The 22,959-nt window shown below is 36.9% G+C and overlaps 2 protein-coding genes across 9 annotated transcripts in view; one reads left to right on the plus strand and one right to left on the minus strand.

Annotated features, from left to right (window-relative positions):
* The window catches only part of LOC111875765 (Down syndrome cell adhesion molecule-like protein Dscam2), a 150,749-nt gene extending 134,798 nt beyond the window's left edge, over positions 1 to 15,951 (plus strand). For 4 of the 8 annotated variants that reach the window (XM_023872266.2, XM_023872267.2, XM_023872265.2 and 1 more), the window contains exons 25-36: positions 557 to 705; positions 1,608 to 1,728; positions 1,945 to 2,043; positions 3,136 to 3,321; positions 4,295 to 4,591; positions 5,847 to 5,993; positions 7,017 to 7,172; positions 8,019 to 8,188; positions 10,256 to 10,328; positions 13,657 to 13,824; positions 14,420 to 14,591; positions 14,839 to 15,951. In XM_023872266.2, coding sequence (XP_023728034.1) covers positions 557 to 705; positions 1,608 to 1,728; positions 1,945 to 2,043; positions 3,136 to 3,321; positions 4,295 to 4,591; positions 5,847 to 5,993; positions 7,017 to 7,172; positions 8,019 to 8,188; positions 10,256 to 10,328; positions 13,657 to 13,824; positions 14,420 to 14,591; positions 14,839 to 14,992 — 1,892 coding nt within the window. In that variant the 3' untranslated portion in view covers positions 14,993 to 15,951. The remainder of the gene's footprint in view (positions 1 to 556; positions 706 to 1,607; positions 1,729 to 1,944; positions 2,044 to 3,135; positions 3,322 to 4,294; positions 4,592 to 5,846; positions 5,994 to 7,016; positions 7,173 to 8,018; positions 8,189 to 10,255; positions 10,329 to 13,656; positions 13,825 to 14,419; positions 14,592 to 14,838) is intronic. The other 4 variants (XR_002844797.2, XM_023872268.2, XM_023872264.2 and 1 more) reach the window with 4 other exon arrangements.
* Positions 15,952 to 16,851: 900 nt separating this feature from the next.
* Positions 16,852 to 22,959, minus strand: part of LOC111875775 (thioredoxin domain-containing protein 12) — an 8,910-nt gene continuing 2,802 nt past the window's right edge. Inside the window, exons 3-4 of the mRNA XM_023872289.2 lie at positions 20,175 to 20,318; positions 16,852 to 17,339 (exon numbers count right to left, since the gene is read on the minus strand). Coding sequence (XP_023728057.1) covers positions 17,188 to 17,339; positions 20,175 to 20,318 — 296 coding nt within the window. The 3' untranslated portion in view covers positions 16,852 to 17,187. The remainder of the gene's footprint in view (positions 17,340 to 20,174; positions 20,319 to 22,959) is intronic.

Below are 22,959 nucleotides of genomic sequence, written 5' to 3' on the forward strand. Positions count from 1 at the left end.
CCAACACGTGACAATATTTTCACAATATTAGTCTCAGCATTTAAAACACTGCATTTTATAAGATGGTCTTTATTCAGTATGGTCAGTTACAAAAGTAAGATACTGGCTCAGTCCCCACAGTACTGGAGCCATGAAAATAAGTCTCATGGATCAGCCCCGTCCACATCTTGCTCAAGCTGTTTTGTTCACAGAAATACTGGTAATGATAACCGTGATCATGGCAGGCACTTCAGTTGATACATGCTGGAGGAGATGGGGGGGTGGGTGGAAATACAGGAGTAGACATAGAGGGAGAAGCATTGAGCATCATCTGACCACTGTCCTTCGGACTTACTACCGTGGCCTCCGTATCATGGCATTTAGGTTTCTGTCAGTCAGCATGACCAGAAAGGCTCTCTGACCCTAGCTAATGTAGGCGACCTCTCACCTCCAACTAGAGCTGAGGTTATGAATGCATGGAGCCTTGTCTTCATATCCATACATGTTGCTTACAGATATTTTACAGCCTTCTATCAGTTACAGAACATCTTCATAACAAGTCCTTCTGCTGTTCCAGTACCTGCGAGAATCGTCTCTTTCAGCAGAGAAATTGTCACCCCTTGGAAGAAGGACATAACTCTCCCCTGCAGAAAAGTTGGCATCCCTGTCCCTCAGGCTGTATGGCGTCTGCAGGACAGAATAATGGAGACCAATGGAAGGAAACAGGTACAAGTTCATTTCATATCCATGATCGCAACTTTTCTTTAATGTGATTGGTTTTTGTGAGTTTTCTAGGAGAGAATTTGAGTACTGTAGCAAAGAATGCGGATGTTTCTTTCCTGGAGGCCGCAAAAAACCACAACAACATGTTGTGGCAGAGGTATGTGCCTCTGGAAATCAGGATGTAACCCTTTTAAATATCCATGATTTATTTAAACCGTCTTGCAGTGCATACACTCATTTATCTCCTTATCTCCCTCGCACTACATGTTTCGGCATAACAATGCCATCTTCAGGTGCTTACTTATCCACGCCAAACCATTTCATTGCATGCCTTGTTCTCATATTAAAATAATCAAAATATGTATCTATCATATACATTGTCAAACGTTAAAAATATTAAAATTGTTCAGGATACCACATCGCTATGTCGCCCCTCACTACGCCAGTCACGCTCATTCTCCTCTGTTGGAGCACTCCTTCACTGTCTTGAGTGTGTTGTGCTTTTGTTATGTCTTGCTCCTGTGACTGCGTGTGTGTTTAAATATGTTAAAATTTAAGTAGGAACTCCTGTACAAGTCTGCAACACATGTCCTAAAACAAAGATGACATCTGTAGTTATATTTTCTGACATGTAACAACATGTAGCCCATTGAAATTCAACCAGAATTTCAGAGGAACACGCTGTCTTCATCTCCAGAGTTGAAGGATAAGCTCTGCTTGCTTCCTGCTGCATGCTGGTTTCTAACTTGGCTTATTCTTCAACCCTGAAGATGGAAGCAATATATTTGTCTGAAACATCAGTTGACTTTCAGTGGACTGCACAGCATTGTATTGCAGGAGACAGAACTCTTTCCAACCACCACTGTGAGAACCTCAAACTCTACAAGATAATACCTATTTTTCAGATAAATAAGGATGGCTCCTTCTTGATTAAGGACATTCAACACAGTGATGAAGGCAACTACTCATGCACTGTTGAGAATGTGCACGGGAGTGACGAGATAGTGTACAGCATCAGAGTACGAGGTATGTTACACTGTGTGACATTTGAGGCTTGCATGATGGTGAATATTAAGATGTCACAGCATCTAGTTAGATAGATAGGCAGCGGTACCAATGTTCTGGAGAAATCTGCCTTCTTCACTTCCCACTTCCTGTACACCGAATGTGGTGCTCTATAATGTTGGTATGTTTCATCACTTCCCACTCAAACAAAGTTGTGACTATTTGTGTATGTTATAGTGCCTCCTGATGCTCCCACACTGTCTGTTGTGGCTTCATATGTGGACAGCCTGCAGTTGCAGTGGACTAACAACCATGATGGGGGGAGTCCAGTCCTTGGTAAGTTTGAGTGGATCTGGTGCTGTGGTTCCATTGGAGTTCAGACACGGAACTCTCTGTATGTCGCTTTTCTTTCAATGACTTCATAAATCAAGATTGTGTCAGTCATTCATATGGTGTGGAAATGAAAACCAGTGGTTCTGAATCATCATTATCACCAACACCTGATGCTCCTGTGAGGTCTCTCCAGCATCCCGTTTGATACTATTCTCTCATTTGTGTTAACTTTGCGACATTGAATGCTATGCAGTTGGAAAAGCATCTTTCATCTTTCAGGCAACACTGCGTATACTAAGCAGAATGGTCTAATGGTGACAGATTTTTATTCAGGAGGTCCTCAGCTCAAACCTCGCATAGAACACCACCTGTCCTGGCTGACTTTTCTTGCGGTTTTCCTCAGTCCATCCAGGCCAATGCCTGGATCACTTCATTCCAAATTCTTTCCAGTTCATCAGTCATGCTACCGTTGGACACTGTATAGTGAAGCTACTGACAGCAGTGTGAATAAACTGCAAAAGACTTTAAAAAAGAAGAATTGTAAACAGTATGGAATTTGTTGCTAACCTTCTGGAATGAAACCCAGTCCTGAGCCAGCTTAATTCTGTATTATTGATTTGTATCTCTATAATACTGGATAACTTGAGCCTTAGCACTGCGTCCCCACTTGGTGAATAAGCTAGGCAAGACTTTTCATTTATACCTCCTATGTCCATCGCCTCGTTTGTTTCATTCATTTATGATTTTGTAGTGACACTGTCTATAGTGCAGACTGTACAGCATCTGATGACAGGATGATCTATGACTAATGATATTGAGAAGGAAGTGGTCATGGCAAAATTGTAAGATACTATCCTAGCATTTTCCTGAATGGAAAGAAGAAATCTGGAGACACATTAGTCAGGGTGGCCATTCTTCACACTGAAATTTCAACCTGGGACCTCCTGAGTATGAAGACATTATTCTTGTGCATTTCTGTGGAGGTCAAGCTGCTACATGTGAAGCTGAGAGCTCTTCCTATTGCATCTGGTTTTCCTGCATGGAACAGTGCTTATGTATAGAGGAACCTTCTCTAATACACGTGTGTCCACTCAGGGTATGTTATCAACTACAAGAGAGACCATGGTGACTGGGAAGAAATGCAGATTGAAGCAAAAGCCAACTCACATACGTTGCACAATCTGTGGTGTGGCACACGTTATCAGCTGTACATCACAGCCTTCAACAAGATTGGGACCGGGCTTCCTTGCGACATCATCAACACATACACAAAGGGAACGGGTATGTCAGTGGATCCATATCTTCAGGGTAAATTGTAAACTGTATTTTAAAAGAAAGATCAGTTAAGGTTTGCTCATATAAGTAAAAGAACATTGGGATTAAGGATTCAAATTGCATCTAAAATTGCTACCCCAGTACTTCCACATTGCTTTAAGCAACTGTGGCTACTGTACTTATTGACAAGTGTGACGAGTGAATTTCACGATGTCTTTGGATGTTCCATGTTAGGGCCATGCTAGGAAGCTGAACACATACAGAAACTGACAGAACAGCAATATCTTTGCATGTATTCACATTCCTCTAGACCACACTAAAATTGCTTTGTCTATATGCATGAAACAACTGAAGGACCATGGAATGGATTTTCACAAAATTTTATGTTGGGGTAGATATTAAAAGAGACAATAATAGCATATTCTGTAGATGATTTCTTCAATTTGTCACAAATATATTGTTACATGATAGGGTGACTATAGATGGGTTTGGATTGGTAATCAGACTTATTGGACACTTACACTCATAACTAAAAATAGCTACAACAGTCTCACTGAGTCACACTCCAAAGATTACTGTAACTACAGCACACATGAAATCTTCTCTGTCTTCACAAGCCGTTGCTTGGTAGCGACTTCCAGTGATGGACAATCCCCTTCCACTTGGTTCCCAAACTTTCCCCACCCTCAGCTACCAGCTTATCATGTCTCACAACAGCAACTCTCAACTCACTCAGCTGAACTACCAGTCCTTATTATATAAACCTGGCATGGACCATACATGTTCACTCATTGCCAAGGAAATAATGTGCCCACAGAGCTGTTCCCTAGCAATGACTGTTGTGCGGTCACCTGTTTACACAACTGTTACTTGGCAATGGGTCCACATGTAACAATATTTATTATTGCTATTATCAGAACTGACAAGACAACATGAGATAAAAATCAGAAGTCTCTACTCTTACTGATCTAATTCACAGTGCCAGTGAAGCCAAAGCAGTCGCAGATGATCACTGTCAATTCGACTGTACTTACAATCTGGCTTGACTCCTGGGTGGATGGTGGCTGTGCAATACTATACTTCATCATCGAGTACTGCAATGCTCAACGTTCCACTGACTGGACACTTATATCCAACAATGTTCAGCCAACAGAGAGAGTATACAACATTCTGGATCTTGTTCCTGCTACAAAGTACCAACTTCGAGTTACTGCTCACAACAATGCAGGCTCCACAGTGGCGGTCTACAACTTCACAACTCTCACGGCCGAAGGAGGTGCGTGTTGTTGGTACATGTCTCATGCTTGGTGCAGATTTTACAAAGATCACACACCTTCAGCTTCCTTCTGCACAGCTTTATGAAATATTTACTTTTTCTGCCTGCACACATCTCTCGTGGTAGAATAATCCCTACTCTTGTTTCTGTAAGGGTTGTGCAAGGAGAAGGTGGAAAGTCATACAAAATTTTATTCAGAAAACCTTAAGGGAAGATACCATTTGGGACACCTTTATTGTCAAGGAGTACGAAATTTAAATCTCCAATTATTCTGATGTTAGCAGTTGGATAGTAGGCATATTAAAAAATGAGTCACTAGGTTTGTGTGGCATCTAGTGGAAGAAGGTTACACTCAACCTAGCAGGGAGGCTGTGGACTGGATTCATGTTATATTTTAGCATCCTGTTACACTGATTCATGTCCATGGTTTATGCTAGCCATCCTACAGTGTATACACTTTTTCACCTTATTCTTCACTTCCACACTACATGTTTCAGCACTAATGTGCCATCCTCAGGTGTCTTTATGCACGTTAAACTATTGTACTGCATGCCATGATGTCTTCATTCTAAAATGACTAAAATCTGTATTCGTCATATATGTCGATGAATTCTAAATAATAAAACTTTTCAGGATTCATCCTATGTCGCACTCAAACATGCAAATTACGCCAATCCTCTTTTATGTGAGCATTCTTCCTACATACATTTGTGTATCGTGTTCTGTGTTGTGTTTTGCTCCTGTTACTGCATACGTTGTACATACGTATCCAACAATGGAATTTTGTGGGCATGATGATGAATCTTTATCCTCAATAAAACCGGGGAGTTTCTAAGCCAGCTGAACGACTGTTAGCTGCTAAGGTAACACTGAATTATGTAGTTAATTAATTAACTCCTTAAATCATAGAGGTTACTATATGTACCATCTGCTTCAACACTCATAAAGTCTGCATTTTGCCCACAGAGTATATGTATATTTTTTATATGATTCTCAGAAATAAAAGGGATTATTACATTGGACTACATTAAGCAGCTGGTCTTTGTAACGGAGATTCAGAGTGTTTTCATGAGAGGCAGGCACATTATTTAGATGAGCTTGAGGTTTCAGAGGGTTTATGCCTCTTCTGCCCTGTCTACCTGCTTTGAAATACGAGCACTCATGGAATAAAAGGTGGGGGGGGGGGCTGCAACCCTAGCAGCAGTTACTACTTTTCAGTTTGAGTTGAGACCATTGTACTTTATGTGTGTTTCAGTGACTGTGATCCCAGAACTCTCTCCACCGGTCTCGCACTCTCGAGAAGTGCCTTTCTATGCCAACATCAAGGTTATTGTCCCAGTCATCGTGTCACTGGGATTCCTGCTCGGACTGCTGGGTGTTGCAGTGTTCATACGCCGGAAAAGTACGTACACTCACCGCAGACCACTAAATTTCGATATTTCTGTATCTTATGGTCACATACAATTGTAAGTCATGTGGAGCTACACTCAAAATAAGGGTTGTGACTGGTGCTAATTTCAGTGCTGTAATTTACAGGTATATACCATACCAAAATTGGAATTAGAACTGTGTTTGTATCTGGGGTACAGATATATATTTTGTTACTCAAACATCATATTATAATGATGTCATGTTGAGCTCTTGATTTATGTGATGAACTGCCTGGGAGAGCAGATTCTGAGTGAAGGGGAGTGCTTGAGAAATATCTCGTTCATTATCAAACAAAGGTCAGAAAGGCTTAAAAGTGTCTTGATAACTTCTTTTATATGCTACTTTTCTCTGCACAGAATAAATAAAACTGTGTGTCACTGCATTAGTCATAGAGGTCACATGTGGACAGAGTTGTCTGCTTGTCAGGCTGCCCCCTTTGAGATATACCAGACCCTACAGATACAGTCACATACTCATATATTGGACCATGAGAGTACCTTTTCATATGTATTTATAATGGCAATATGTAATATGGGATAAAAATTAAGTCAGCACTGTAAAGGTTGCAAAGTTTTGCTTTGCAACCAAAGGGTAAATCAACTAACTAAAAAGGCTCAGAAATGCTAACAAAGGACACTTTATTCTGTTACGTGAAAACCCTATGAATGCTTCATAAGAATTTGCTGTTTTAATTTTTGAATTTATACATGAGTCTGGCATGAAAACTTCTTGAAAGGCATCCACTTTTTGTATCTGAACTCAGTCAATGTGGGAAAGTAAAGTTATAGCTCCACACATTCTTAACTTCAGCACTGGTTGGATCTGACTGGTTAGCAGGAAGCTGCATCATCAATTGCTCATGAATGTCCTGTATCAAATGATGAACTGTTCAGTGAGTGAGTGAGTGAGTGAGTCTGTCTTCAAGTGTTCCTAGTTTCAGCAACAATGTCATGCTAGAAAAGTTGAATTCTGCTTATATGGCATATGCCCACAGAGTCACAAAGCCAGGAAGCTCACATGGGAGAGTCACCGTCAGTGGCTCAGATGCAAAACCAACAGAACAGGGATCAGCAGTACCTGGCAGTGAGAGTTGGCAGTGGACAGCAGGCACTTAGCATTGACTCTGCCAGCTACAAAACTGATTCTGCAGGTAATCATGCCTTCAAGATGCAGGAATAATATGAAGATAAAGTACAGTCATACAAATAAATGACTGAAAAAAGATTCAGTAACCTGAACACACAGTTTTGCTGAAGTTCAATGCCTGATTTTCTGTACATTATCCATCATCCTAATTTCTTTTTTAAACGTTGTTGTCGGGACAAAATAGGAATTTCTCCATATTGCATTCTGCCTGAAGGTAGCAGTAGCACTCAGTCTTGAATTGTTAAGGTCTTTGTATAAAGAAACAGGACAGTGAATAAAGTTCAAAAGAGTATATATACTATAATTTTTCAGGTTTGGGTGTCATTTGTTTCCCATTACATGATTCTATTTAAAAGATAGTCACTTGAGTATTAGCATGTTCTGTGTCCATCAACACCAGTTTTTGTGAAACTTGGTTTGAAGTGAGTTTGAACTGCAGTGTAAATGTGAGTTAAAACAAAACATCCTAAAATCTCGGTTGGAAGTGGAATAAATGGAAGGATGTGGAGCTGCTGCAGTACAATACAGAGAATTCGAATACTGTTATTTCATGGCTGCCCAAATTTGGACATAGAACACTCCAACATTCAGACAACAAGATGTGTTACATTTTGCAGCTTTACCTATGTTACAATATTGTGGTTCTCATTTCTGCCACAAGAATCACCCCCAGAAGAAACATGGAAATAAGTTTATTATGTCATCTCCACAAGTTCAGAAAGTCATCACTATCTGATTTGTTCATTGTCAACCCTCAGATCAGTTTTTATAATAACAGATAAATGACATATGTAAGAAGAGATCTGTATGTATTCCAGTGTTGTTATCATGACAAATGCCTGTGTTGCAGACTACATCGAGGACATCTGTCCCTATGCCACTTTCCAGCTGTCCAAACCCCCATACAGTGAAAGCACGTATAGTGGTAATGTATATAGTGGACCATATCATTCTGTTAGGGGGTCCTTCGTCTATCATGACCCCAAACCGGCCGGAGCTGAGAGCTACAAGTTTAGGCAGGTAATGGCTGTCACTTTATTCACCATGATATTCAATGCAGCAGTAATGGTGTATATTTGTGTTGTGGAGGTGCTCAGTTCAAATCTCAATGGTGACACTGTCTATCCTGACTGAGATTTCTCTTGGTTTTCCTTGGTCCATCTTGGAAAATATTGAGATAGTACCTCATTAGGCCATATCCTTTCCAGTTCATTGATTATCAGTCATCTTACCATTTGACACAAATGTGCTGGTATTAGAGCTGAGCACACCTTGAGTTCTGGGTTAGAACCCTGTCTGGCATAGGCATGTTTCTGTGTCTCTTTACTATTTATCATCATATTTCTCAGCCACAAGCTTAAAAATTTGGTGGGAGGATGGTTTTCCCATTAAAATAAATCATGATTGAGGAACCCAGATAATGCAATTAAAAACAGGAACGTCCATTGTATGGCTGTTTTGGTTCCCACTGTGCACTGGGAGCCATAACAATGCAATGCCTTTAGGATTTAGTGGTTATGAAGAACTCGGTCGTCTTGGATGAAACACTATATTCTCTTGAAAGTCAACAGACGTTTGCTTTGCTTGCTGCCTGCTTCATGCTGTATTCTTCTTCAGCCCTGAAAAAGGTGACGAGATGTTCTTCCAGAAAATCTGTTGACTTTCAGTGGAATACATGGCATGATATCCCAAAAGATGAAACTCTTCAATGCGATGATGCTGCTGCAAAGTGCAGAATATAAACGGGGTGAATTGAAAGTGACATAAAAAGCTGGTATAACTCCATATGAACAGCTGGCACAATCTTTGTACATGTATGTCATGCACATGACTTGAGCCTGTTGGGAGTGGATATGACATTTGACGTTCTCACAGAAGTGGTAATTAAGGTTATGAACTTCTGGCATATGACACCATGTAGATGGGTACCAATATCAACCCTCAAGATGGAGGCAGTATGTTCCTTCAAAATATTTGTCCCTGTCTATCAGACAACATGGTGTCACATCCCACAAGACTATAGAGAGAATGAAGCATATTACTTGATAAGTAACTCTGTGACTTACACAAGTCACGTAGTACTCTTATGGTCGTGAAATCTAGGAGGTTACAGTGAGATGGATGCAGAGTTTGAATGGGGGAATTATGAAAAGTTGACAGAATTTTTATGGAGGAATCGTCTTCAAAGGCAGCCAAAATCGGTCAGTGAACCCAGCAGTTAGTTTCTTACTGTAGCACTAAAATGTATGAGATCTGAGTCTCACATGGCAGTGACAAGTTTGTCTTCTCGGATGGGACACCACGCAGTTTTGTAGAATATTAGCAGCATTCAGAGGAATATTGAGTGAGGAATGATCTACCAGACTGCAAGGTAAAATCACAGAATACAATAATCTGATACTAAAATATTTTCTCTTAGTCACAACACATGGTAGCTAAAAGCACTTCCAGCATCTCCTGTCCTAAACACTGTTCCTGATCCCCCTTCATGATATCCAGGTCTCAAAAAAAGGAAAACCTTCCACTCACCTCTTCACCTCAGCCTCACTCTTCAGTTCATGCAAAGACTGCACCTCCGCTCCCACTGCCCACCACCAAATCTATACGTGTGTCAGAACTTTTGAAATAGTGCACAAACTCTACGTCATAGCAATGTTGGTTAAGTTGTACTCCCTAGTTGCGTGCTTCGTAACTATCATCCTGCTGTGATTAGTCATCGCCCTAGAGCTATTTGTTCATGTGCATGTAGTGTGTGTCTTGCAATGTTCAAGATGGCTGATATTCATGAGTGTCAAAGTCATGTTGACAGGTTTTTTGACATTGAGGGAGTTGTGCATCATTAATTCTTATATCAGGGGCAAATAGTGAATCACTGGTAATATCTCAAAGTGCTGAAATTCCTAAGATAACACAACTGTGCTTTTTGAACAGCCCATGTATAAGGGCTGTTGATACCCCCAAGACATTGTCACTTTGAATGATAACTGTAATGTCTGCTGAAACATTTGAAAATCTTTTATATTTTGTGCCCTGTATTCCTGAAAGCCAGAGTCATACATTATACTAAAGCAATTTTGTACTTTTCAGCAGAAAGAACCAGAGTACACTAAAGTTAGGAGAAAAGGAGGAAAACTGCGGGATCCCCACTCTGAAAGCCAAGGTACTATTATCTAGTCATCTCTTGTTCAATGCCAATAGATATATTTGAAATGTACAGAAAATCATATTAATGTTCATGGTACAACTATCACATAGGACATTATCCATTGTCTGGGGCACATTTAAAATATACAGTGTTTCAGAAACTGGATGTGTTTCCATCATCAGGAATAATCAGAGAATCACTGGAAATGAATTAAACTAGTTATGTTTAATAGGCCTAACTGAATATGGTTGTTCCATTCATTCATTCCCTTTATTTTCCATATATCCATACAGGTAACAAACCTATGATGTGGAAATGATCCCTTTGAAAATAGATATATCAAAGTACATATACAAAATTACATGAGTCACATAATCAAAATCACTTACATTAATCTATTAACATAAATAATAATGTGAAGTAAAAGATTTATTAAGATTTTAATTAATAAACATAATTTAAAAACAACTTACTATAAAACTTGAATTAATACAATTTTATTTAATTTACCTATATTAGCCAAATTAAATACATTACAAATTTACACACTTATGACCAGTTATGTTGATAATACGAGGGGGTACCCAAAAGAAACCGAACTTATTTTTTTTTTAAACTTATTTATTCAAATTTTAAGCACAAACCTTTAGTCCCCTTCGAAGTACTCTCCACTTACACTAATACACTTGTCTAGTCTTTTATTCCATTTTTTCAAAACATTGTCTAAATTCATCTTTTGAGATGCTTGACAGCGCCTCCGTCGTTTTTTCCTTCACCTCAGCAACATCAGCAAAACGCTTTCCTTTCATGTCTCTTTTCATTCGAGGAAACACAAAAAAGTTTTGATCATTTCGGGACTCTTCTTTCAAAGCACAGCATGCTTCCACGCGACCTTGTTTTTGTTCAGCAGTCAGCAGTCATGGCATGAATTTTGCAGTCACCCTTTTCATTCCCAAATCTTCTGTCAAAATTCGCTGAACTGAGCTCCAAGTCACTCCCAACAGCTCCACTATTTCTTCAATGGTCCGTCGTCAATCTTCCTTGATGATTTCACTAGTTTTTTCAACATTTTCATGTGTTTGGGCCGTGGAAGGACGACCAGAACGAGGTTTGTCATCAATTGGCATTTCACCATTTTTGNATATTCATTCATGGAATAAAAAGAATGATGATATAAAAACCTTTTCAATGCAGATTTAAAACTTCTCACATCAGTAGCCAACATTTTTATTGTTTGCGGAAGATGATTAAAAACTTTAATACCTGATATGTACGCACCTTCATTTTGTTAGGTTAACTGCAGGTAAATATACATTATTGAGGGCTCTAGTTTTATATTTGTGAATCTCATTGTTAAAATTAAATAAATGTTTATTATTAATTGTATATAAAAGTAATGAATATATGTACTGAGAGTAGAACATCATTATTTCCAATTCTTAAAATTGTCCCTACAAGACTCTCTTGGTCTAGAATTCGTTATAATTCTAATAACTTTCTGTTGCAATATAAAAATCTGTTAACACAAGAAGAGCCACCCCAAAAAATTATACCATAATTTATGATAGAATGTATATGAGGAAAATAAATTAGCTTTAGCATATCAAAAGGGACAATATATTTTATATTTGTCAGTGCATAACATGCAATGGAAATTTTATTAATAATATAATCAATATGCTGTTTCCATAAAAGATTATCATCAATAATTAATCCCAGAAATTTTGTCTCATTCACATTTGTTAAATTTATCTGATCATTGTTAATTTGAGTAGTGATATTATAATATTTCATAGGTCGAAACTCGACATACTGAGTCTTATTAAAATTCAAGGCAAGCAAATTAGCATTAAACCATGTATTTATATCTTTGAAGGTTTGATTAAGATTTATTTCAAAGTTTAACTTATTAGTGTCAGTTACTATAATACTGGTATCATCTGCAAATAATACCATATTAGTATTTTTATTTATTATTTTAGGTAAATCATTAATATAAAGCAGAAAAAACAAGGAACCAAGAATCAAGCCCTGTGAAACGCCAGATTTAATTGTTTCCCATTTGAATTAATTTTTACTGTCAATTCTGTTACCCAATACAACTCTTTGATATCTACATGTCAGATAAGATCCTATAAGTGTTTTGAATTTTCCTTCAATTCCATAGAATTCCAATTTATCCAATAATATTTTATGGCTAACACCTTTAGTAAATCACAAAAAATTCCTCCCACCATTAACTTATTATTCATTGCAGATAAAATATTATTTATCAATGTAAAAGCTGCCTTCTCAGTTGAGGATAGTGTGTCCTAAAACCATATTGTTTGTTTACCAACAGTTTATTTGCTTGAATATGAGTAATAAGTCTCACATATATGAGTTTTTCAGTGATCTTAGAAAAAGAAGTCAACAACAGCATTATGTTATTTTTCTATGGTTTTTTATATTATTAGTCATTTGATGTGATGTTTAATCTCATATATTTTTTTAAAAACTGACTTGTCCAATTGTACATAATGTAACAGTTATGGATGTTAAATAAATAAATCAATCAATCAATGATATAGGTCTGTAGTTGGATATAATATGTTTTCCCTTTTTTAAATAGTGGCAACTATGGCAAATTTTAATCTATCAGGAAAAATACCAATATTAAGTACTGCATTACAAATGTGAGAACTTATAAATGGTGAACTTAATTTTATTATTCTGTTTGAAATTTCATCATATCCACTTGAGCTTTTAGTCTTTAATGATTTAATAATTTTTTTCAATTTCATAAGTGGAGGCACACTGCCAATTCATTTTAGTAAAAGGTCTACTAAACGTATTTACTAAGTAATTGATTGGATTGGATGAATTCGAGCTTATATATTTATTATTATCTGATATAATAAACTCAGCTATAGATAGAAAGTGTTTATTAAAAGCATTTCCAATTTTGTTCTGATTCATTATTACTTTATTATCTACCATTATGGAATGAATACCTTTACCCCTTTTTATTTTCCCTTTATCCTCATTTATTATTTTCCAAGTACTTTTTATTTTATTATTAGAATTAAGAATAATTCTATTCTAATATGATTTTTTGCAGCTATTATTACTTTTGATAATATTTTACAGTATTGTTTATAATATATCCCTCTCTCAGGAGAGGAGGGATCACCTTTACCTACTGTGTATTGACTCTTTGTGAACCTTAGGCAGTTATACCAGGTCAGAACATATCAGTCTTCCAAAGTCTCTGACATTCAGTTTAACTTCTCCCAATCTCCTAATTTGAAGTCCTAGGGGAAGTGGGTGGGGCCAGTCCTGATTCCGACCCACGTTGTTTCAGAGTCGGACAACCTGGGGAGCACTGATTCGGAAGTTAAGAAGATTTTAACTCTGCACCTGCCTATTTCAGAGTACGATACACTGGGCAGTGACTCTGAGGGAGAAATCCCAGGAGGACAAGTGGCCGCTAGCCAGGAGCTGGTCTCTTTCAGGCACAGGATGGCCCGAGGTGAGTACAGCCACTTCACTTCCTATATGATCCTTTTAACATAGTCTTCACTGTCTTACAACTCATTTCCCCTCTGATCTGAGGATACATTTCTTATTTTTCCCATCTGACCCCCATGGTCAGCCCTTAATAATCTTCTTCTTTACTTTGCTGACCTATCACTGAGGCCATGGAAAGAAGACCCATTGAATGGCTGCCTCACTAGTACATCTCTATATTCCCCTCCAGCTGTCTAACCTTTCTGCTAATTTGAATATTGGTAGTGATAACCTTCACTACCAATAAGCACTTTTGACTAGATGACACAGTCGGAGGGGGCTGGAAGGGAATTCTTTGGGACTTTCTGTGGCCTCAGTAAAGTGCAAGGTATACAGAAAAGAGGTGAGCTTTATGCAATGCCCTCCACTGCATGACTTGCCTTCAAGTCACAGCCAAGGGGCTGTGATAAAAAAATGTAAGTTTGGGCATGTGCATTATCTGTACATAAGGCACGCGTGCTATAGCTTTAGCTGAGAACACTAAACTGATTAGCCTCATTTGGGGTGCAGCTTGCAATACAACTACAGAGTAATAATCTGAACTGTAAAACTTGCAGAAGTGGGCAAGCCTGGGGTGGAGGAATCTAGTTCATCTTCTGAAACTTCCCCATCAGACACGAGAAAACCGTACCCATCCAGAAAATCCAAGAACAAAGGACAGATTATGGGAAAGCGGCAAGTACGAAGTAGTAGTGGGTACTCTAGTCACACCGAAGAAAACACATTCAGGTACGCTTATCCCCTCAACAAAAAACATGTGCATGAGTAGATGCAGGAAGGTGTCCCTTTTCCATCACTGCTTATGAATAAAGTTTGTATAATTAGATAACCTGAGAATCAAACACCTCAGCCTTCCTCTAATATAGGATGCACATTTTACCTATCAACTGACAACACCTGCCAGTTCTAATCCCCATTCTGCTTGTTCATCCTCTCACCACGTCACTCCGTCTCTACATAACTTTTCTGTCTGCAGTTTCAGTGATCGCATTCATCCTCCTTCAAGGTTTTCAGACTCACACGAATTAAGTGAAGCAGAGTGTGACATGAGCAAGTTGGGACGCAAGTCTGGGCGCAGCGGAGCCTCCACGAGGCTTAGCAGAGAAACTTCCTTCCAGATCGATGTCTAGCCATGCAATGCAGTGCCTTGCAAAGTGGAGGGGATTGCTGCAACCACTGTCTGTGACTTATTCTCTGGGTGATGACCGCATCAGATCAGTTTCTGTCAAAATATTTTTGTGTAATTTATTTGATAAAAATTATTAATAATCATCACACAAAATTTTGAAATACAGAATTTAATTACAGAAAGAAGAAGAATGATTTACAGACAGATTAAGAATAAAAAGAAATGAGCTCCAAGGAGTGCTGAAGGTGACGAACATTCTCAGGACATTTACCGAATCAATATCAGCGTGCCTCAACAGGCATTACGTGTATTGCAACATCATCACTTCTCTTAACCACAACAGTAGATGTGACACATCTTAACATACCGTTACCTGGCTTCCATCCTGTTGTACACACTAACCATCTCAACATAGACCCTGTTTTATTCACTGCCAAGCGATAATTCATAGAAAAATATAAGTTAATGTTGAAGATTGATCAGTTGCTTTATCCTTGGTCATGGTCTAACATTCTAGTGTACTGCCCCTTTCTTCCAATCAGCATGCTTCTCAGTTTGATGTCTGAGACTGCATTTCTATGTGATTAGCTATATACAATAACAAACGAGCCATGAGACTTGTGAAATCAGATGTACCATATGTTTGTTGATATTTCAGTAAAATTTTAAATATGATGGTTGTTTGTAATCATTTAATTTTTCCAAGATGTATTCTGCATGTTATTTTATGCAGCAACAAAAAAATAAACACTGAATAAAGGTCAATGAACACTGGACTTTATTGAATTAGTGTATTGTGATATACATGTTGCTTCCAGGCAGTGAGCTTCATCCTCACCACAATATGAAACATTAGTGAATATTAACATCACAGCATTCTGGGACATGATGCCATATAGTCTGGTAGATATATACCAGTATTTTGTAGGAATTTTATGCCTCCATCTTCATCTATGAGACTGCACAGCATCACATTCCACATGTTCAACATGGTTACTCACGCAGTGAAATAAGTGCCTCAATGTCAAAACTAGAGATATAACAAACACATTTTAGTACTCTTCCAAAGGTTTGTGACAATTGGTATTCATAACACAAATATTACATCAGACACTGACCATCATCTTGGGTAAAAAGGTAAAGCTGTCCCTGTGCTTAACTAATTAAGCACTACACCATGATGGCAAATGGGGGGTGGGGTTGATGTATAGATCCACATTTTCTTTACCTCAGCGCTAGGTGAGTGTTCAGCTTCATGTTCCTGCTGCTTATTGTCTTGTTTTGTAAGATGGATGCATTTCCACCCACGGGTGTAAATGGGGTAACTTATATACCTGAGGATGCAAGCAGATCGAGCTTCCAAAATGTAGCATTTTCTAAGCATCTCAATCGCTACCATGATGAAGGACATTATATGCTAGCCCAAATTGTCACAGGTGATGAGTCTTGGGTTCACCATTACCAGCCTGAGACAAAGCGTGCGTCGCCTGCCAAAAAAAAAAAAAGCTTAAGATTACACCATCCTCCAGGAAAGTGATGCTCACAGTCTTCTAGGATCACGAAGGCATACTGCTCACCACATTCCAGCCTCAAGGACAAACCATAAATGCTGACTCCTACTGTAACATCCTCAGGAAAATTTGTAAGGCCATTCAACAGAAGCATGCAACCTGTCATGCATTGTGAGGTAGGCCATGTCGTGTGAACACGCCTGGTTCTAACGGTGGCCCAAAGAACTTTATGCTGCTGGTTTTCAGGGGCTTGTGAAATGATGGGACAAGTGCCTCAATGTACAGGGAGATTATATTGAAAAATAAAAGCATTTTTCAAATCAGTGTAACTTCTACATCCATTTGTAACTTACTTATTGACTTACCCTAGTATATGTTCTGAGCAAAGGAGTGGGGGAACACACCCACAGACATCTCTATTCTAAGAGTAACTCCATTTTTTAAACAGTCTGTTTAGTTGTTTCTGTCTTATGCAACTCACAAAAAGAAAAAAAACATGAGCTAACAAATGACATTTCCATGCTCATATAAGTGTGGGCAGTTCAACTGTACTTGTGGTGAGATGAGAAAATATCAAATCCTTCACAACAAGCAGCTGAGTCATGATGTATGAGATATCAAAATCACATGAAACAACAAAATGTGCATTGTTGAACCCCAAAGAAATACAAATTGTCCTCAGCATTCAGAGCTCTTCCATTGTCCTACTGTCAGATCTGATTGAGTTCTTCACTCTTCTCATGGTGGCAGCCACACTGTCTGCATTCGAGTAGAAGTACTTGTATGATGCATTGCCATCCTCATTGAAGAAATCTGTTCTTACTTTGCCAGCAGGTTCTAAGTAAAAGAAATTTTTAATTAAGTGCATTAAAAATAAACCATGTGTGACATCAATGCATTACCTGGAAGAGGCATAGGGATACTGAACTATGAAATAAGGACCATAATTTCTTTATTTTTGCACAGATCTGATGATCTCCATAAATACACTGACAGTTTTCAACAACACTGTTCTGCATTACAAATATTTCAATCATTTCTGATCAACATGTATAATGTGGCACTCTTCCTTGTCTGTCCTGTGTGACCTAGTCAGTAACAAAAATTGATAAGTTTAAGATATTTCTTTCTTTTTAATGAATTATTTGCAGAGTGCTAAAAATGTTTATAGTTTAGGACAAAAATGAAATATATTCCTCTGTGCATCTGCCAATCTTTCACAGAATTCTAAGAACAACAAAACAAAACACAAATTGTGAAGAAGCTTCCATAAAAATTAATGCTGAGAATTTCAACGATCACTTTTTAAAAATTGCTGAAAGCATCTCTGGTAAAATTAAGAGTAATAATAGTTTAAATACTAATAGCACTACTTACTCTCCATTCAACTTATCGCAGATTCTAAATTTTCAGTATGATAACATAATATTTCACAATACTTCTACAGGCGAAATTGAAGAAATTATAAAAAATCTTCCCTGGAAAAACAGTTGTGGTTACGATGAAATATCCATAAAATTATTGAAAATTAGTGCACCCTTTATTAGCTCTCCATTATGTTGTATTATAAATAAGTCATTATCTACAGGTGTTTTTCCAAGTAGACTGAAATATTCGATTGTTACCCCTATATACAAGAAAGGTGATAAAAATAATGTATCAAATTTTAGACCAATTTCTCTATTACCATCTTTCTCTAAGATTTTCGAAAAAGTTATATATAAGAGAATAATGGCTCACCTTATTACAAATAATATCCTTTCAAATTGTCAGTTTGGATTTAGGAAGAACACATCAACTATAAATGCAACCTACAAATTAACAAATGATATACTGATGGCCTTAAATAATAAAAGGAAAAGTGGTGGTATATTTTTTGACTTGGAGAAGGCTTTTGATTGTGTGGACCATGGTATATTATTGGTTAAAATGAAATATTATGGTGTAAGCGGTGTGATGTATTCTCTAATTGAGTCATATTTAGAAAATAGATACCAAAGAGTAAAATTTAACAATAAGTTATCTAATTGGGGAAAAATTGATAAAGGAGTTCCTCAAGGATCGATTTTGGGTCCGCTATTGTTTTTGATTTATGTAAATGACTTACCCTCCTTTATACAGTGTTCTGTCCCATCACATACATCAGTTGTGCTCTTTGCCGATGATACAAGTGTAATAGTAAATGAATTAAATTTTATGCAGCTGGAAAAAAAACTTACTACAGTGTTTAGATCGATGAATGAATGGTTTAATTCAAATATGCTTTCATTAAATTTAGGCAAGACTTGCTGTGTAAATTTCTCAGCTAAACATAATTTTACCAAAAAATTAAATATTGAATATGGAAACAAAATTCTATTAGAGTCAAATGAGGTAAAATTCTTGGGTATGACACTGGATAACACAATATCTTGGAAAGGGCATATAGATTCAATTATAGGTAAATTAAATAAAGCCTGTTATATAATTAGGAAAACCAAACAGTATTTAAATATTGATGCCCTTAAAATGGTGTATTACGCCTTTTTCCACTCAGTGATGTCTTACGGTTTGATTTTTTGGGGAAATAGAACTCTCAGTATGTGCGTTTTTAAATTGCAGAAGAGAGCTGTTCGAATAATGGTGGGAGCTGGAAACAGAGATTCATGTAAAAAAATCTTTAGACAATTGAAAATATTACCACTGCCTTCTCAATATATATATTCTTTGATGATGTTTGTAGTTAATAATATGGATTTATTTGTAGAAAATTCAGATATATATACAACTGCAACAAGAAATAGTTCAAATTTGCATCTCCCCTCATCAAATCTAACAGCATTTCAGAAAGGTCCACAGTATTTTGGAATCAAAATTTATAATAGTCTTCCACGCAAAATAAAACAGTTATCCAAAAACAAAAATCGATTCAAGAAAGAACTATTACAATTTCTCCATTTACATTCATTTTATGGTATTGATGAAATTTTTGATTACACGGTTAAGAAGATTGATAATTGATTTTATTGGGATTAAATACTTAATTGGTGAAAAGTTAAATTACAAGTTTTATAATTTTAAAATTGTGTTTGCATAAATATTTTAACATGTATTATATTTTTTGTAATTATTATATTTAATTGTTATATTGGACTATTGTCTATATCCTGAGTCTTACGACCTTGTAAAGGATTTTTGACATGTAAATAAATGAAATGAAATGAAAAATGAAACAAGCACCAAGTTATACAACTCCAGCTACCGCACTCTTATCATTACAGTCCACAACAACCTTGATAAATTATGGCACAATAAGTGTACCATAAGACTGACAGAATGAAAACACCAATGGTGCACACAATGCACCTGGCAACTGGAACTGGTTATATTTGCATGCTAAGGCAATAAAGTGAACTCGTGAAACATATGCAGGATTTGGTTATGTTATCTTACTGAACTAAAAAAGATCAGTCAAAATTTGACTGATACTTTGTTAAATAATTAGAGGCAAGAGGACCTTACAGGTATAGTGACAAGCTTCAGAGCCAGATGTTCTAGATTCAAGACCAGACAGGTCCAGTCTTGATTTTTCCACATGCTTTTCCCTTCTGCCACTTCTAATGAAGATAAAATTTTGTAGGAATGAAAAATACCAAGTTAGTTCCCTCTGCCATACATCATTAATTTGCTTACCAATGAAAAGGATTCTAGGAATGTATCCCCCATCTGGAGAATACTGCTCTTCCTTTGGTTCCTCATCATCTTCCGCATTCACCATGACAAAATGAGAACTCAAGTCTTCAATCTCCTTCGAAGCTGCAAACTGGGGCTTCAAGGCTGAAGACAACAAACAGCCCTTTAGCAATGTATAGGCTTTGTTTACTGTGCTCAATCTAGTGTTCCATCCAGTTATAACTCATGGAGTGCAATACTGCCACAACATATACTCTTAAAACACTGGATTATTTCCACTGGAGATGTCACCACATTTCTAGTGTCATTTAGAGAATTTACAGGTAAGTTTCTGGAAAAGATGTAAGCAAACTAATATTATTTGGTTACACAAGCAGAACTGCCATTCTTGAAAGCGACTTTAACATGATGGCCATGTAATTCCACCAAGAATGCTTCCACTAATTCACATCTTTTCTAACACTGAGTGTACAAGATTGCTATGACTTCATCTATAGGCAGTTTCACTGTTCTAGCCTTTGGTTTATTAATTAAATGTGCATAAAGACTTTCTACAATTAGTCACTCATGCTTGGCCAATTACATCCAATTACTTAAGATCAGTGTGTTAAAAGTGTCTTGTTTCTGGAAGCTTCTCAAGCAGATGAGTTCACCAAATGTCTGAGAAACATCTTTGAGTTGAAGAAAACTAACTTCTGTATGTAACATTGTGTAATCCAGTAGAACTTCATATTAATCTTTGACCCTGGAGATGGAGGTAGTACTCCTCATAGTCACTAATGTGAGAATGTTAAATCCAACTTCCTTGTGTTTATTCAAAACTAAGGTTATATTCACATGCCCACTACAGATACAGTTCACCCAGTTCACATCCTCACAAACTATTTATCAAGATACATTATCCTTCCATCTATACTTGAGCCCCCTCCCAAGATACTTCTCCTCATAAAATTTTCTAATCAAAACTTTGTATGCATTTCATGTTCAGCCCCATGAACACTGTCAGTACAACCTCTTTGATATAATTATCCTACGAATAAAGTGAGAAACAGAAACCACAAAACTCACACATACATACTATATACATTTGCGTTTCTTTAAAATATTCATAAATGTGCCACCAGCACCGAATATAAAACATGTCAACAAGCAAACAAAACATTGGACACTTATACATTCACAAATAAAATCACTAGCATATATAAACCATACTTGTCAAAAACACATAAATAGTTAAAAGGCAATACAAATTGCAGCAAGTATATATAAGCACAGCCAAGGACATAGTGTTTAGTGAAGTGTGCACTGTCAGACACATCTTTTCCTTAGCTGCAGGTCTTGACAGAAAAGCAAGAATTCCTCAACAGTATAAGAACGGTTTTGAAGCAATACATCCTTTAGTTTTCCAATAAACTGTTTTTTATTATGTAATAACTCAATTAAAAAATCAGGCAAACTATTAAAAACTTTTACACTCATGCAATAGACCCCTTTTTGCCTCTTTGTTAGATGTAATTGAGGAACATGAAGGTTTCTAACTTGTCTTGTTGATTTACCATGAATTGTATGATTAAAAGTATAATGCCCCAAATTGTTTATCATTAGTATCATTGAAGTTAAAATATATTGAGAAGCCAATGTCAGAATTTTTAATTTTTTAAAAACTGTTTTACATGATTCTCTGGGTTTCATTCCCATCATTATCCTGACAGCCTTCTTTTGTAAAAGAAAAATCTTCTTAGCCTCCAACGAGTTTCCCCAAAATACTATCCCATATCTCATAATTGAATGAAAGTATGCGTGATAAATCATCCTTAGTGTTTTAATATTGCTATACAATTTCATGTTTCTTATTGCAAAGCATCATGCCTAGCCCAATCTAGACAGCATCACTTCAATCTGTGACTTCCAATTCAGGGTCTTATCAATTTCAATGCCCAAGAATTTAATGTGGGTTTCCTCATGCAATATATCATCATTAAACTTTAAATGTATAGACATATTATCTCAATTAACTGTATCAAATTTTAACACTTTAGTTTTTTCCAGATTTAGAGACAGGCCATTACATGCAAACCAATGGCTTAAAGAATTCAACACAATGTTGGACCTTACTTGGATTTCATCAAGATCAATGCCTGATACTAATATGCTTGTATTGTCTGCATACAACAGTAACTTATTATCAGTATTTAATGCTGATGACAGGTCATTGATATATAAAAGAAACAGCAAGGGACCCAAAATCGAGCCCTGCAGCACTCCATATTCAACAGTCTCCCATCCTGAACAACATTTTTCATTCCCATTAGTATACAATTCCACTCTTTGCCTTCTATTTCCCAAATATGACTTCAACCATGTTAAAGTTTTACCACCAAGTCCATATGCTGCCAACTTGCTCAAAAGGATATCATGAACCACACAATCAAAAGCCTTTGTCAAATCACAGAAAATTCCTAATGAATGACGGCGTTGTTCCAATGTTTCTAATATATGATTAGTTAGGGCACAGATTGCAGTTTCCATACTTCTATTTTCTCTAAATCCAAACTGAGCAAATGAAATTAGATTATTTGTATGTAAGTGCTGCTTTATCCTGTTTTTTAAAATATTGTGGAGAAGATTATTAACAGTGATATTGGTCTATAATTTGCCATAACGGCTTTCTCACCTGTTTTGTGTACAGGTCTTACTGATGCAAATTTCANATTCCATATCATCATATCAAAAATTCCATGTTCAAGTGATGCATTAAGTATATGTCCAAGTGGTTTACTTATTT

The sequence above is a fragment of the Cryptotermes secundus genome, unplaced genomic scaffold (genome assembly GCF_002891405.2).
Source record: "Cryptotermes secundus unplaced genomic scaffold, Csec_1.0 scaffold752, whole genome shotgun sequence".
Classification (NCBI taxonomy): Eukaryota; Metazoa; Arthropoda; class Insecta; order Blattodea; family Kalotermitidae; genus Cryptotermes; species Cryptotermes secundus.